Genomic DNA, 17659 nt, shown 5'->3' with positions numbered 1-17659 from the left:
CCTGTGACATTATATCCGCGCGACATAAAATCCTTGGCGTTATATCCATGCCATAATATTTTTGTGTCATTATTCCCGCGATGTTATATCCGTGACGTTATGACGTCGATTTTAATGTTGACGATGAATTTGATGATGTTCTTAAAGGGAGTCTAGGGGCAGAGCCTTGCCAGAGATTGGAGGGTGAAGCCCCCCAGTTGAAAAGTTGAAAGGCAGGGTGAGGACAGGAAAAAAATCAGACGGAGTCTAGGGGCGAAGCCCCGGTGGGGGTTGGAACGTGAAGCCTTTCAGCTTAAAAATTAATGATGTGATATCTGAATGTAATGTGGCATATTTGTACATGGGTATGTTGCAATTGATTTTTAATAGATGTATTTGGATTTATAGTCGCCGTTTTAAAGATAATCGCTTCAACTTTGTTTTGGATTATTAATATTATGTTGATAATGTGCTCAGGTATTCATTGCTCAGATCTTATGGTAGGTAACACATACGCGTTATAAAATCGCGCGATATATATTAAATGTGGGTGAATGCTAACAGTTGAGAATATAATAACGAAGATATTGTAGCTTGAGGATGTTATGTCGCGGATATAGTGTCTCGGATATAATGACGCGCACAAATCCTTAATAATGGATCCGAATTTTAGAATTACGGTGAAAATATTAGACGTATAGAAAATAAGTTGAATGTTGAGTTGAAAATAAATTATAATTTATTATTTAATCAATTGTTGAAAAAAAAATCTCTCGATTTGAAAAAAAACAATGTTTATTATTATATTCATCATAAGCCAAAAGTATTATGGTTTTTCATTTAAAACTATGAAAAAAATTCCAACTCTTGTTGGAGGTCAAAAACTCTCTTGAAAAGTATTAAAATAATGGATCTCTATTGATTGTATGTAATCTCATTGACTTGTGATGATTTTACTTAAAAATAAACAAAATTACAATAATTTAATATTTTTCTAAAATTTTTCATCCCGAATATTTACTAAAAATTTCTCATTTGCCTATATTTTTATCTACCTTAAGAATTTCTAATAAAATAAAAAAAATACAATATAGTCAGCACTTACTTATCATTGAATAGTCAGAAATTTCAGACATACCAATATTAAACGCTCGTTTCACTTGCAGACCACTGTGCATCCACCACCGAGTTACGGTTTTTTGACAATTTATATGTTTTCGAATGACAGACGATCGATTGATGATCTACGATTTTTGCTTCGGTAAAAATCGGGGAAACCAAGTAAAGATTGGATTTTTCCAAAAGTGAAGTATAATAACTATACAGAATAAAAATCATAAAGTAACAGAGAAAAATTTTCACAACGATACTTCTCAGTCACTGTCAAACGACGGTTGTTCGTTTGTCAAGTGATGATCATTTATCGACACGGAATTCACGGTGCATTATCGGTCGTTTCACGATCATTTTATCGTGACCACGAATCTGCCAGGGAAAACAACGTTTGTTGTGTCAGCTAGTTGTAATATAAATTACAATTTTTAATTTTTCGCTCAGAAAATCAATGATTTTCGAAAAATGAGGAAGTCATTGATTTGACCCCATTTAGCCAAAAATAAGGTTTAAACAGATCTTGACGTTTTGAAGCCGTAAGAAGCTTTCCTGACTATTTTTACAATGACGTCAGTACGTCTGTAAATGTGTGTGTGTGTTTTTTTTTTGAGAAGCGAAAAAAATCTTCCAAAGACACCGCTATCATTGAAAGATGATGGTCGGTAGTGTAGGATTCTTAAGCACTAAAAAAAACTCCTCTCTTCTTCGTAGATAGTACGGAGATGATTGGATCGGAACCGCGTTAATATTTCTTCAATCCAGTCCATGTTGCGTCTCAGGACGCTTACTCCTGGTTACTGGTCTCTTTCTGCAGGTTTTTCTTTTAGAAGGCGCTTTTAGAAGGATCAGTTATCTTCTTTTCTGAGCATGCAGGTTATCAAGCTCTCAGGGTAAATTGTGATGCCTATAATTTCTCCGGTGCTGCTTCTGAAGTCCTTCCACCGTACACACTCGAAAGAAGTGTGTTCGGCGTCTTCAATTTCGTTCGGGCAGAATTTGCACGTCGGCGTGCTGTGCAGCCCCATCTTATAGAAGTAGGCGTCAAACTGTCCGTGTCCTGTCAATAGCTGTGTGAGGAAAAAGTCCGTGTCCCCGTGCTTCCGAGAAAGCCAGATGCTGATGTTCGGGATCAGTAGCGCCGTCCATCTACCTGTCTCTCCCGATGTCCATCTGTCCTGCCACTTTTGCTGCATTTCCGTCTTCATCCTCGCTCTTGCGTTCTTAATGTTTTCGTCACTATTTTTAGCATCATAGAGTTTTGCTCTCTCAAAAGCTAGTAAGTTGATGGGCGCGGCTCTCGCGATGACCAATACAGCCGCTTCCGAAACCGTGCGGTAAGCACAGGCAACCCTGAGAGCGCCTCGCCGTTGTACTGCTGCTATTTTTTACCGGTAGGTCTTCTGTTTTAATATGTCCGCCCATATCTCCGCTCCATAAAGCAGTACCGAATGGACTGCTTCCAAAAGGATTCTTCTTTTTTTGGCTTTTGGTCCTGTAGTGTTGGCCATAATTCTTGCTAGGCTAGACACTGTCTTACTGGCTTTCTTGCATGTACTGTCTAGGTGTTCGCAGAAAGATAGTTTCTCGTCTATCATTACCTCTAGATAGCGTAGCGCCCTTGTTGACGTCAGTGTTGTTCCTCCCGTGTCCACAGCAAATGTTTTTGGAAACCATTTCTGACGTGTCAGAACGATCATCTCGGTTTTGTGCTTGACGGGTTTCAGGTGGTGTTTGTCAAGCCAAGTCTCGACGGCGTCAATGGTTTCTTTAACAAGTAATTCGGCCTCTTTTATGCTGTCTGCTATTATCGTGGCCGCCACGTTGTCTGCGAAGCCCGTTAGTTCTACTTGCTTTGGCAACGGAATTTCTAGGAGCTCGTCATAGTCCGCGTTCCATAGATCGGATCCCATTATTGAGCCTTGCGGTACGCAAGCTGTTATGGTGTATTCTTGTGGGCCTTTCGTAGTTTCCGCTATCAGCTTTCTTTCATTAAGGTAACTGTTGACTAATGCCAGATTCTCTGGCTCCGCATTAAATTTGTGCTCCAGTGTGTCTAAAATATCTTCCCAATTTGCGCTGTTAAAGGTGTTTTTAACGTCTAGTGTGAGGAGAAGACATACTTTACGAGCTTTGAGGCTACCAGACCATGCTTGCTTTGCTGTCTTTATGACTTTCTCGATCACTCCGACTGTAGAACGGCCTTTTCGGAAGCCATGTTGGTTGGTGGCAAAGCCTCCGACACGTTCGATGTCGTTACTGAGTCTTCCTTGTATGAGCTTCTCGAGCAGTTTTTCCGCAATGTTCAGCATGCAGAGTGGTCTAAACGACGAAGGTGTTACGGGGGTTTCCTTACCTTTGTCTAAGAGAACCAATCTCTGCCGCTTCCAGATCGCGGGAAACGTGCCAGTTGATAAGCATACATTGTAAGTTTTCAGGAGTATGTTTGGGAATTCCAGGGTTACAATCCTGATCACTGACGTCAGGATGCCATCAGGGTCAGGAGCCTTTCCTGTCTTGAGAGATTTATCCTCGTCTTGTAGTTCCTCGATTGTAAAGGGTGTTGCTTCGCCGTTTTGAACGTGATGTTTCTTCTCTGGCAGCGGGTGTTTGGGGAAAAGCTCCTCTACAATGCTGTTCATTGAGGCAGGTGACTTCGACGCTTCTGGTAAAGCCTTTCCAAGTCGTTTGGCGACAATTTGATAGGCTTTACCCTAGATGTTCTTGTCGAGATCGTTACAGATCTCTTTCCACAACCTTGCTTTACTTGTTTTAATGGCTCGGTTCAGCGTCTTTTTGGCCTGTTTGTACTCATTCAAACATAAGTCTTGGTTCACGGAGCGTTTCGCGGCTCTCGTTGCGCAGCGACGTAGCCGGTGGCATCTTCTGCGAAGTTCTGCTATGTCTGTTGTCCACCAGTATGCCGGCCTGTGAAAACTCGTATTTTTCAGTCGCGGCATAGAGGCGTCACATGCAGTAGCAATTTCCTTCATCACTTTGAACACTGCCTTTTCCGTCTCACTACAGGTATCCGGAGTTGGGTTGTACCGTAGGGTAGACCAGCTCCGTGCAAGTGACTCTCGCAATGCCTCTGGATCAAGCCTTTTAGCGTTCTACTTTGTAACAAAATTTTACTATTTCATAAACGACTCGACGGTAGATACGTCGAGTAAAGTAGAAATTTTGTCCAGGTCGCCCAAAATAATATAAACAAAAATAGATAGCGAGCTTAGGAGATGCTCTTAATCTCTTAAGCAACACCGCAGCAGCCACACAGGCTGGGTTAGAGCACGTTTGGACGCCAGTTATTTTTTTCTCAAACAGGGAAAAATAACAAACCCTGTATTTCCAGGGCCGATCTGCAGGTATCCAGGGGAAAATAAATAATATAAGGTCGTTAGGAAAGAAAATGAGAAGCAGTAATTTTGTATTTTACGAAAAATTAACAATATTATAAACAAATATTTATTCAAAACAAATTACTTAAAACTAAGTCCAGAACCGAATTCCTTAGTCGGATGGACGGTATAATAAAAATAATAATAATAATGTCGCGTATAATTATTGATAATTGGTCTAGATTTTCAATGGACTATTTGGTTATTTCACTACGACGTTAATTGACAAATAAAAATTTTACCTAAATAATAATTTTGGACTGCAATAGAAATTTTATCTAACAATACTAAACTGAGATATATACCCGAACTCCTCAGTCAGGTTATCTCGAAAAATACAATTATAAATTTTAAATTAATACTGGCCAATTCGAGGACCCTAATGTGTGGCTTTCGGGACAGGTATTTCATTACAAACCCACTACTAACGACGGGATCGACTCGACAATTAATAATTTTTAATAACAATTTATCTGAGCCAGGAGACAACGCGACGTGCGGATAATAATTTAGCTCGACTTGTGAGTACTCACTAAAAAGAAAAGGGACTAAAACGTTCATTCAAAAGTTAAAGCAGTTTAAAGATTTGAAAAATGGTGTTTTTATCAAATGTCTATCAGACTTTTGAGATTGAAATGCTCAAAAATGTTATAAGTGCAATTTCTAGCGTTCAGGAATGGAATTGACGGGAAGTTGCAGAGACGGCCTTCAGGGTCAACTGTTTTCCTAATTTTGTTTTGTGATTTTGCATACAATTATGGCGAATCAGATCACAAATAATTATTGGGAAATTAAAAAGCTTTTTGTTAAAAATTGACAGACGGTTCTGTAATATTACAATGCGTGTTAGGTTTATACATGAAGATTGTAAAACTACAATACATCTTTGTAGATTTTCTGATAGCTGTTGGATGACATGAATTGTATTCAATTTCGCATTGCTATACACTGGTTTGTAATTTTGCTCATTATTTGTTTTGTAATGTAATTGTAATTTTTACAAAAATTTTTAACATTGTACTGAATACAAAATATACTTTTGAGCTTGAAGAACTCAAAAGTGTATAATAATTCTATTATGGAGCTTGGAGTGCTTCAAATAGCCGTGTAATTATATTTTTTAGCTCGAGGCGCTTAAAAACATTATGACATGAGAAATTTGAACTACTTTTCATTTAAAATTAGTTGAAAGTTGCAAGGATGGTCTGTAAAGGGTGAACTGCTTGATATATATATTTTTTTTTACAGATTGATAACGATACTGCATGTTCACATTCGTTTGATTCCAAACCTAATGTATTTTGTATGGAAAATATTGATGTAAGCAACTTTCTAAATCAACATTCATTAGGAAATCATGAAGATTTTTGTCTTGCATATGTTTTTACGTACAGGTAAGCACAGTTTATTTTGGATGAACTCACTTTGAAACAACGCTGACGAAAATTTATTAACTAATTCAATCACTGATTTTAGAGATTTTACTGGTGGTACACTTGGACTTGCGTGGGTAGCTTCTGCATCTGGGGCATCCGGAGGAATTTGTGAAAAATACAAAACATACACTGAAACTATCGAAGGAATGTATCAATCTACTAAAAGATCTTTGAATACAGGAATCATAACTTTTGTTAATTATAATAGTCGCGTTCCACCAAAAGTATCTCAATTAACATTGGCTCATGAAATCGGTCATAATTTTGGATCACCAGTAAGTAGTCATTATTTTGTTTAATGTTATTATTTTTAGATGTAGTAGAAAATATATTGTTTGTATCAAGATTTTTATTGATTTTGTTTAGGCCTTAAAAGAGAATAATAATAAAAATAATTTACATGTATAATTAAATTTATGTTTACATGTCTACAACAAAAAACACATCTATCAAAGAATAAATGTCACATTAGAATCATATAATTAATTTTTCAAACACTTGTAGAGCAAAAAGAAACTAAAACCCTACTAAGAATAAGTACAGTAAAAGTTCGAATAACCTTGTAAAGTTGTATCCCGGGGAAAAAGGTTTAGATCTGACCAGATATAATTATATCTGGTCAGATTTATTTATATCTGATCAGATCTATTTATATCTATTTATATCTGATCAGATATGGGATTGGAGACAATCAGATCTAGTCATATCTGATCAGATCTACACAGATATAACTATATCTGAGTTGAAAAATAAATCAGATGTTTCGTCGCAAACTCTCCAATGAGAAGAATTTCCGTAATTCTTTTATAAAATTTGATTAGTAAGGAATTGGATCAGGATCTATTTACCTAAAATAAAAGACTCGGTGTTGGGGTGAATAATTTATTCCCTAATGGGAGAAAACTCTAGCAATTGCGAGAGAAAAACTCCTCGAAGATTATACAGTCGTGTACAAATGTGTATGTGTGTGTGTGTGAATGTGTGTGTGTATGATAATTGTACTGGTGTACAATAAGGGGTGAGAATTGATCTCAGCCGCCGTTAGGTTATTGCGGTTAACCGTCAACCTTTGAGATGTATAGAAAGATCTAATATATAATTATGATCGGAAGAGATTAAGTGTTTTTGTGATCGGAAGAGAATTGACTGTATGTTTAAGTGGTCTGAGATGACCAGTAATTTTAAGTAGTGGCTTGATCGCTGGTATCAAGTGTGTGTATTTGATTCGAGAGGATCTAATTGTATGATATTTTAATTGATCCTAGAGGATCTGATTTATTTTTTATGATCAAAATGAATTGAATCTGTTTAATATAGCAAACTGAATATAATTTTTCTTAACTGGCGCGAGAATTTACTATGCAATTCAAGTTATTCACTAAAAAATTCAACTAAAATTATCAAATGTATAGAACTATCAATGTAATTTGTTTCTTGAGAATGCTAAATTAGTTTGATAAATAACCGATCAATTATAATAAGTTTAATAAGGTACACTAAATGATATTAAAATACCGATTAATGTTGATGAAATTCAATTAAATCTTTGTAAACTATAATTAATTAAAATTAATTTTAATTATTATTAAATGTTAGAACTGAATTAAAAATTCTTAGCAATGATTTCAAATGATGATATTATACTGCGTCTAATTTATCACGCGATCAAGACAATGGCCGCAATGCCAAGCACTAACTACGACGTAATTTTTATTAGCGTCTTAAGTATTTGACCAAGAATTCAAGTTGAATTTAAGATAAGTATGCAAAATCTCGAGTAAATGAATTTAATTAAGCACGAGAGATGATAATTAACTAATAATTAATTATTTTAGCAAAAAATAAAACACAATGTGATAATTTCTGTAGTAGAGAGATAGCAGGTATATTGCACTAGTCACAGGTTCCAGTACAACTAACTTGCACATGGCGTCTCTCGGGCCTCGTGCCCCAAGCCGGCCGGTCTTCTTCCCGCTAAGTCATGGTGCGCATGTGCAGCAGCCATTTGACGTCGCGTTCATAAGTGCGATAATAGAATTTGTCATGTAAGTGACCCATGTTAAATATTTAAGTATAGTTTTTTAAGTTTGAGCATACTCATGAGAGTAATCTAGTCAATCTCTTTTGTACCGACAGCAAACATCAGACATGATCAGATTTAATCATATCTGATCAGATCTAAATATTTATTAGAATTTAATAAATTAAATAATTGTCTTCGAATAAATCAATTTGTTGATCGTTAATAAATCTTTCTATCAGCGTAGATTGATAATTAACAGTCGCCAAAGCTGCTGCCAAGCCAAAGTCCAAGGTTTCTTCTGCTGACAAGAAGAAAGCTGCGCCGAAAGAAGCTGCTGCCAAGAAGCCAACCGCTAAGAAAACCGGTGAGGTTAAAACTTTTGTCAAGAAAGCCACTGGACCCAAAAAAGCCGCTGCCAAGAAACCAGCTTCTCAGAAGAAGGCCAAAGCTCCAGCTAAACCTAAAGCTGCTGCTGAACCCAAAGCTAAGAAGCCAGCTGCTCCTAAAGCCAAGAAAGCTGCCAAGGGCCCAACTGCTAAGCCTAAAGCACCCAAACCTAAAAAGGTCGCGGCTCCTAAAACTGCCAAAGCTCCTGCAATGACTCTACTAAAGCTTACTGATGACATTAGAGGAGCAATGGACAAAAATCAATTCACTATATTGGTCCTATTCGACCTGAGTAAAGCCTTTGACTATGTAGATCCCAAAGTTATCCTAATCTCCTTGAATGAACTGGGTTTCTCTACAGAAGTAATAAATTGGTTTTTCTCCTATCTAACCAATCGTTCACAGTCCATCTTGAATGACCATGGAACTCCAATCGAGCTCCTGAAAACCTCTTTGGGTGTTCCCCAGGGCTCAGTACTCGGACCAATTTTATTTCTAATCGTAATCAACTCAGTGGCTAGATGGATAATCTTTTGTAAATACGGTTTGTTTGCCGACGATATGTACATCTACCGTCATTGCTTCACTTACCAACTCCACGATGCGGTTCAACACGTTACTACTGATTCTCAAGCAATTGCGGACTGGGCTAGATCACATGGACTGTCGATAAATCTAGCTAAGACGATGACGATGATCTTGGGTTCAAGTGGCAAATTGAAACAGCTATAATCTCAGGAAGTTCCTCCTATCCTAGTTGACAACACATTAATTCCTTACGTAAACTCTGTGAAGTGTTTAGGACTTATCATAAATCAAAATCTATCCTGGAGTAGTCACATCTTGCAGACTGTCAGGAAAGTAAATTATGCTCTACATACTCTTAAAATTAGGAAAAACATCTACACTACTGAGATAAGAAAGCTCCTAGTAACTGCTACTATTCTACCACTTATTGATTACTGCTCTATTGTTTTTATCGATTCAACTTCTGAAAATGATCTGAAGCTCCAGCGAGCAGTTAACTCATCAATCAGATTTATCTTTAATCTCAAGAAAGATGATCATATAAGTCATTACCGTCAAAAACTGGGATGGCTTTCAATTAAATATCGCCGATTATACTATGCTGTCTGCTACTTGTATAAATTACTTGAAACTGGAAAGCCGGAATACTTACGTGACTTATTTGTTGAAGAATCCGATGTTCGGCGTTCAAATCGACTATTAGCTAAAAAACATACTTCATTGAAGTTACCTGTCATCACTACAAATTACTTGGAAAAATCATTTTTGGTGACTGTTATTAAGCTTTGGGAAGAACTCCCACGTAAAATTGTAAACTCGAGTAGCTTACAAGTCTTCAAAAAAGAAGTTTTTAATTACTTACTAGGATTCGACAAATAAATTGTTGTCCAGCAAATAATAAATTTAGATGATCTTAAAAAGTGTGCATCAACTCTTTAGTCAAAATTTATACGTTAAAAATAGCGATAAGGATCAACTCAGTGCAATACGCAGAATTATTAGTGAGCTAGTGAGTCAAAACTCTGATTCCCAAATTTTTGTGATTTTTGTTTTTTACTATTGTTTTTTACTTTTACCAAAATTATATCGTTGTTATTATGTACTCACAACTATATGGTCCTCTGTAAGAAACTGTACTTACTATGTATTCAAAATTTGCCATTTTGCCTGTGCCTTGGCATAAATAAACAAATTCTAAATTCTAAATTCTATCGGGAATAGTCAGGGAAGCTTCCTAGGACCTCAAAACGTCGAGATCTGATGAAAACTCGATTTTCGAAAAACGGGGTAAAACCAATAACTTCCCGATTTTTGGAAATTTTCAATTTTCTTAGCGGGAAGTTAAAAATTGTTTTCAATGCATTGTTGCGCTTACTTTTCAAAACAATGTTTAATAAAAACATATTCTGAAAAAATCAACGGAACACAAACTTAGTGTTATTGCAAATCAATCCGTGTGTATTAACGAAGTCACACAGCTCTTCGTTAAAAGTACACTAATCTGAATAATCTTCGAGTACCAGTTCGTCGATTTTTTACACTCAAAAGTGTTATGTAAAACATGTAAAAATGTCGAAATTAACATTTCATTTGGTGTTATGTAGGTTCGAAGTATTTGATACGCTCTTTTAGCTTGAGTCAGACGATGCATAGTGCTTCGGATCTGGCTGCACTGGTACAATTATACATGATCTCATGTTTAAAAGTAATAAAACTATTTATTCACCATGCATAAATAATTAATAATTATTAAAGTTAATCATTGATATATATGTAATTTTATTCAATCGAGTGATGATACTCGGAATAATTTATTGTAAAAAATATTAATTATTAGTGAACAAAAATAAAGTTCTAGAATAAATATCAATATAGTCATCTGAAATTAAATATTTGTATGAGTATATGGGTATTGGTTGAATTAAATATTATGAAATAATGAAAGGCAACTATGAATAATACTTTTTTTCGACGCCAAAATATGTCACATACTAAATTTACTACAGCTAAAGTACGCATTCCCCGCTAGACCGTCTATCCTAGACGTAACGAGCAGTATTAACACGGTGACCCCTCATAATTTCTCAGGCTATGATGTCTTGGCAAATATATCTCGGCAATCATATCTCAAACAATAATATCTCGTTTGTGTTGATCTATTTTCGAGCATAAACACACCCAAAAACGATGTTAAAAGGGCACAACATGATTACGTGCAATTTAAAAAATATTACTTGACTATCGATTAATATTTATGTATGTTGAAAAACGGATCATAAAACAGAAAAACGGATCGATCATAAAACAGAAAGGATTGAGGTGCATCAACACACTAAAATATTAAAATTTAACCCAAAAATTTTAACATTTTACGAAAAATTTTTTACTTTGTAGGTATATTCGATCTGTAAAAACCACGTTTAATGTTCGTACAGCTGTTCAATAGTGTTAAATTTTTCCTTGAGTCAGAATAACTCTCTTGGACCTCAAAATATTAAGATTTGATTGTAACTTGATTTTCGAAAATGTAACTAAAAACTATAGTCTCTTGATTAAAAAAAATCATCGGTATTCGTCGCGAGTAATTAAAAAGTTTCAATCGCGTTTGTAGAAAATCAACAAGATCAAACTTTTGCAGTATTACATGATTTGTCAAATCTTTTCTTCCAATTAAATTGCTCAAACGGTTTATACTAATCAAAGAATTAGTCTATATTAATTTTATGAGGGTCATCATCTTTTTTTGTTTTCTTTAATAGGTCTTTATCTTTGCTGAACATTTTTCCATGATGATTAATTGTATAATTCATTTGCTGTATTTTTATAGCATGACTTTCCTCCAGAGTGTAGACCAGGTGGATTACATGGCAATTATATAATGTTTGCTTCAGCTACTAGTGGTGATCGACCAAATAATAGTAAATTCTCCAAATGTAGCATTGGAAACATCAGTAATGTTCTCGATGCTATGGAAGTAAATCAAAAACGAAACTGCTTTACAGGTATGTATTATATAAATGCGTACATATTATAACACCGTAAACCCTCATGCGATAAAGGTAATTTTTGGTTAGGGATATTTAAGTGGGAATGAAACTACAGGAAATTAAAGTATATGATATTGTTCAGCGCCAATTGAGAAAAAAAATTTTTTTCAAAACTATTTTATGACCATAAAAAATTTTGAAACTCTGGTAGTACTGAAATATCTAAATTTTTCAAGAAACTAGTAACACCCATCCATTAAGGCTAGTTTTCCAAATCAGGACTTTTCTTAAAATTCGAGTTGTTTTAAAGTTAATTTAAAAGAAAATTCGCAAAGCGATTAAGCTGCAGGCCACCGCTGAAATTTCCTGCTTTTTTCGAGTTAAAAATACTCGAAAGCTTTTTAATTGGTTGATCTTTCAGCTCAAAAAATTGAAAATTATCGAAAACAAATGACTATTTAGAAATTTTTAAATGGCTGTAATTTTTGATTGCGTTTTTTGGCTTCGATTTACTTAGCGTCTTTTGACGCAGTTTTTCGAATACAATAAAATGTCTAAGATGAATTGAGTTGATCAGTGAAATATTTTGAAAGTTATTTAGAAAAAACTTAACAAAAATTTTTTTTGAATTTTATTTTTTGAATATTTTTGATTGACTTCAAAATCTAATTGGCTTGAAGTCATAAAGAATATTATCGAACGCTGTGTCACTCGTTTCCATCGATTGATTCGTTCTAAAGATATCATACGAAAAAATAGTATTTTCAATCACACACACACACACGCAACACGGCCGGATGTCCAGCCGAAAATAGTCGAAATAGCTTCTTGGGACCTCAAAACGTAGAAATCGGATGAAAACTGGCATTCTCAAAATCGGACCGAAATCTATAACTTTTACTACTTTTGAAAATTTAATTTTTAATTTTCGAAGCAAGAAGCTTAAAAAAATCGGTCTTAATGAGAATAAGGATGGGAAAGGTGCACGTGTAATTGATTTTTGACTTTGGACAATTGGTAAAATCTTTTCGGCAATGTTCCATAAGTACGGATATCCCGGAAAGAATGATCAGATCTGATCAGATATGAACAGGCATGAGTCTTCAGGTCTGATCAGATATGAAAAATGACTGGGTCTGATCAGACCTGGTCAGACGTCATGTCTGATCAGATCTGTTTATGTCTGACTCGATCAGGTCCATGAAACAAAAATTAGAAAAACGGCTGACCCTAAAGGCCATCTCTGCAACTTCCCGCTAATTTCGTTGATCCATGGCTCAAAAATACAGTCTGTATGTTATCTTGAGCTCTTCGAGCTTAAAAATCTGATAGAAGATTCATAGAACACTATTTTTTGGATTTTTAAACCGCAATAACTTTTGAATGAATGAACCGATTCTTACGTAGTTGGCATCATTGTACGCAGTTTTTTGAGCCTCATAAAGAATTTCTAAATTTTGATTGGTCAAACCAGAAATTTCGGAGTAACTCCGAAAAAACACTTTTTTCGGTTTTCTTTCGTTCACGATGTCTTTCGAACGAATCAACTGATTTTGATAGGATTGGCGGTGATCGACGTGGTTTTTTTAAGGTTAAGAACTGATTAGTTTTCGTAATCGATCGATTGAGCCGTTTAAAAGTTATTCCAAAAAAACCACTTTTGAAAAATTATTTTTCCTATTTTTTTTTAGGTTTCTCCAAATTTCTCAAAATCTATCGGAACGAATTGGTTCAAATTTTCAGGAAATCTAAGTTTGGCGAAGCCCTTTCGAATGGCACCAACCACGATGAAATCGGTTAGACTCTTCAAAAGCTATAAGAGGTTTACATACATATACATACATACATGCATACATACATACATACATACATACATACATACATACATACATACATACATACATACATACATACATACATACATACATACATACATACATACATACATACATACATACATACATACATACATACATACATACATACATACCTACATACATGTGTATAAGGGGAGAGCCTGGCGCCTATGATCTCTTCGGTGCTGCTTCTGTAGTCTTTCCACCGAGGACACTCGAAGAATGTGTGTTCGGTGTTGTCAATTTTGTCCAGGCAATATTTGCATGTCGGTTTGTCCTGTAGTTTCATCCTGAAGAGATAGTCTCTAGAAGAGAGAGTCATTGAATTGGCCATGGCCTGTCAAGAGCTGGGTTAGAAAAAATTCCGTGTCCCCGTATTGTCGAGAGAGCCAGACGTTTATGTCCGGAATCAGGCGCGCCGTCCATCTGCCCGTCTCCCCTGACGTCCATCGGTCTTGCCACTCCTGTTGCGTTTCCTTTTTTATTCTCATCTTTGTCTCCGTAGAGTTGTCGCCATTTCTTTTAGCGTCATAGAACTTGGTTCTTTCAAACGCTAATAAGTCGACAGGTGTAGCTCCCGCAATGACCAGTACCGCTGCCTCTGAAACCGTGGGATAGGCACAAGTAACTCTCAGCGCTCCTCGTCGTCGCACCGCCGCTGTTTTGCGCCGATAAGTCCTCTGTCTAAGTATGTCCGCCCATATCTCTGCTCCGTATAGCAATATTGAGTGGACTACTTCCAAGAGCACCCTCCTTTTTTTGGTTCGTGGTCCTATAGTGTTGGTCATGATTCTCGACAGGTTGGAAACTACCTTGTTGGCTTTTGTGCAGGCGTTTTCAAGGTGTTCTCGGAAGGACAGCTTCTCGTCGATAACTACACCTAAATAACGCAGTGCCCTCGCGGATGTCAGTGCTGTCCCGCCCATGTCTACGACGAACGGTTTTGGGAACCACTTTTGTCGGGTCAGGACGACGATCTCAGATTTTTGCTTGGCGAGTTGCAGGTGATGTTCCAACCAATTTTCGACGACATCGATGGTTTCCCGGACTAGTAGTTCTGCCTCCTCTGCACTGTCAACGACTATCGTAGCCGCGACGTCGTCTGCAAAGTCCGTGAGTTTCACCTGTTTCGGTAACGGGATTTCCAGAAGCTCATCATAGTCTGCGTTCCAAAGGTCGGGCCCCATAATTGAACCTTGCGGCACGCCAGCCATTATGTTATGTTCTTGTGGGCCTTCCGTCGTTTCCGCTATCAACGTTATTTCGTCTAGATAGTCGTCTACTATTCTCAGATTTTCTGGCTCCACATCAAATTTGTGTTCTAAAGCATCTAGGATGTTACCCCAGCTCGCACTGTTGAAGGCGTTCTTGATGTCCAGTGTAAGAACAAGACACACCTTGCGAGCTTTGAGGCTGCCAGACCATGCTTCTCTAGCTGTCTCTATGACTTTCTGGATCGCACCAATTGTTGATCGTCCTTTTCGGAAGCCATGTTGGTTACTGGCAAAGCCTCCGGCACGGTCAATGTCGTTTCGTAGCCTGCCCTGAATGAGCTTCTCGAGCAGTTTCGCAGCTATATCAAGCATACAGAGTGGTCTAAATGACGATGGTGTTATAGGGGTTCCCTTCCCTTTGTCTAACAGGACCAATCTCTGCCGCTTCCAGACCGTAGGAAACGTGCCGGTTGCCAAACACGCATTGTAGGCACTCAGGAGTATGTGCGGGTATTCCAGGGCTACAATCTTGTTCACCGAGGCTGGGATGCCATCAGGGCCTGGTGCTTTCCCAATCTTGATGGTTTTTGCTGCTTCTTGCAGTTCTTTGATTGTAAAGGGTGTTGTTTCGCCAGTTTTTACATATCGTCTCTTTTCTCGCGGTGGATGATCAGGAAACAGCTCTGCCACGATGCTGTTTATTAAGGCAGGAGACTTCGGTTCTTCTGGAGAAGCCTTCCCAAGTCGTTTAGTGACAATTTGGTATGCCTTACCCCAGAGGTCATTATTGAGATCGTTGCAAATCTCTTTCCACAACTCCGCTTTACTTGCTTTGATGGCTTTATTCAAAGTCTTCTTGACCTGTTTGTACTCCATCGAGTATATGTCTTGATCAGGGGAACATTTTGCTGCTCTCGTTGCTCTCCTACGTAGTCCATGGCATTTTTTCCGAAAATCTGCTATGTCTTGAGTCCACCAATACACCGGCCTATAGGAGCCTCGCCTCTTCATCCGTGGCATGGAAGCATCGCATGAGGCGGCGATCAGTCCCATCACTCTTGACACGAAATTTGTCGTTTCATTACGGCTATTCGGAGTCGGGCTGTCCTGAAAAGTAGACGAACTTCGTGTCAGAGAAGTTTGCAGCTTCTCTAAATCGAGCTTCCTGACATTCCACTTCCGCGGTTGATAATCGTGTCGTGTTATCGGAACGGAAGCAGTTTGAATGCTGAATGTCACATACTGATGGTCGCTGCCACTATATTCTTCGGATACGGTCCAGCCTTCAATCATGTTCGCAATCTTTGAAGTCGCTAACGTAATGTCGAGTATAGATTCCCGGTATCCTGGTCTTCGAAAGGTGGTAGTACTTCCGGTGTTCAGCACTATGAGGTCCGTCCTTGCTGCGAAGTCCGCTACTTCGTCTCATCTGGTGTCGGAGGGTTCAGCGCCCCATTCAGCTGATTTTGCGTTGAAATCACCAGCTACGATGACTTCACCATCGAACTTGCCGATAGTGTCCTCTATGTTTGCCATTTTCTGTCGAAACACACTAATCCCTTCATTGGGTGAAAGGTAGACGCTTACAAAGTAGGTCTTGGGGGTTTTGATCCAGACGAAGCCTTCTCCGCCTCCGCTGTCGTTCACGGTGATTTTTTTTTGAGTTTATGATCCAGATTGCTGCTGTGTCAGATTTATCGGCGAACCATGTATTACCCTGAATATTTACATATTGCTTGCAGATAAGGCAGATGTGGATCTTGTCTTCAAAGATACGCTGGCGCAGAAGATTTTGCGCTAAGGCGCATCTATTCAGGTTACCCTGTAATAAGCGCGTCATTTTTGTTCTTTCGTGGCTGCGGCAAGTGCGGTGCGAAATGCCTTACACCCTCCGGAACCGGCTATATGACCTAAGCCATCCTGAGCGACTTTGTCTGCCGTACAAAGGAAGCACTTTGGCTTTTCTACGCAGTTTGTAGATTTGTGGTTATCTCCGCCACATTTATAGCAGCATTTGCTTCTGTCAGGGCCCGTACAATTCTCTGTTCGGTGACCGAACCCTAGGCATTTAAAGCATCGGGTTACTTTCGCAACTGGGCGTATGCGACAGTTAACCCAGCCAATCTTTATACGGGCCTTGTTGAGGGCTTTAGTCGCATTGGCTTGGTCAATCTCGCAGAAGGCTGCCCGATTACCTCGTGGTGTGGGTTTTGTCAAATTCACCCGTTTGATCTCTAGGCTGTCTTTGAATTCACGTTTAAGTGCTTCGCGGACTTCGTTCTCGGTAGAGATTTCATCCAAGTCGAGGATCTCAATCGTTGTTATTGATGTTAGCGTTTTGACCGTCCCGATATTTGCAGTGGCTGACCTTACTGCATCGGTGAAAGCCTTGCTGTCCTCGGTCTTTCGAGCCATTTCAAGGAGAACGCCTCCGTGCCTCGTCCTTTTAATAGACCTTAAGTCTACTCCAGTCTCTGTCGGGCTAACCTTGGCCTTAATTTCCTTGAGGAGATCGGCGTACGTTCGCTCTTCAGCTGGTTGGACAAGCAGAGCCTTTGTTCTTGTCTTTTTCTTTCTCGGTTTTTTTGAGCCACCCTTACTTGGCTGGTTTTGGGCTTCAGTAGTTTTTGCCCCTGACTCCTGTTCTCTTTCCTTCTTTTTCTTTTGCCGTGTCACCTCGATCCAGGCATTATCTCGAGATGTCTTTTTCTGTGGTGGCTTGTCGATTGCAGAGGAAGGGC

General features: G+C 38.1%; 1 protein-coding gene across 7 annotated transcripts in view; it reads left to right on the top strand.

Moving 5' to 3' along the window:
* Kuz (zinc-dependent metalloprotease kuz) overlaps nucleotides 1-17659 on the top strand; it is a 128643-nt gene that overhangs the window by 59086 nt on the left and 51898 nt on the right. For 6 of the 7 annotated variants that reach the window (XR_012478722.1, XM_074238599.1, XM_074238598.1 and 3 more), the window contains 3 exons: nucleotides 5736-5881; nucleotides 5964-6198; nucleotides 11689-11863. Coding sequence is in view for 6 of the 7 variants with exons in the window: in XM_074238599.1 (XP_074094700.1) it covers nucleotides 5736-5881; nucleotides 5964-6198; nucleotides 11689-11863 (556 nt within the window). In the remaining variant the exon portion in view is untranslated. The remainder of the gene's footprint in view (nucleotides 1-5735; nucleotides 5882-5963; nucleotides 6199-11688; nucleotides 11864-17659) is intronic. The other variant, XM_074238602.1, reaches the window with a different exon arrangement.

This window comes from Cotesia typhae, unplaced genomic scaffold (assembly GCF_013202065.1).
Source record: "Cotesia typhae breed Kobodo isofemale line unplaced genomic scaffold, CoteBio_Ctyphae contig_22, whole genome shotgun sequence".
Classification (NCBI taxonomy): Eukaryota; Metazoa; Arthropoda; class Insecta; order Hymenoptera; family Braconidae; genus Cotesia; species Cotesia typhae.
This window is presented reverse-complemented; position numbering and strand designations above follow the sequence as displayed.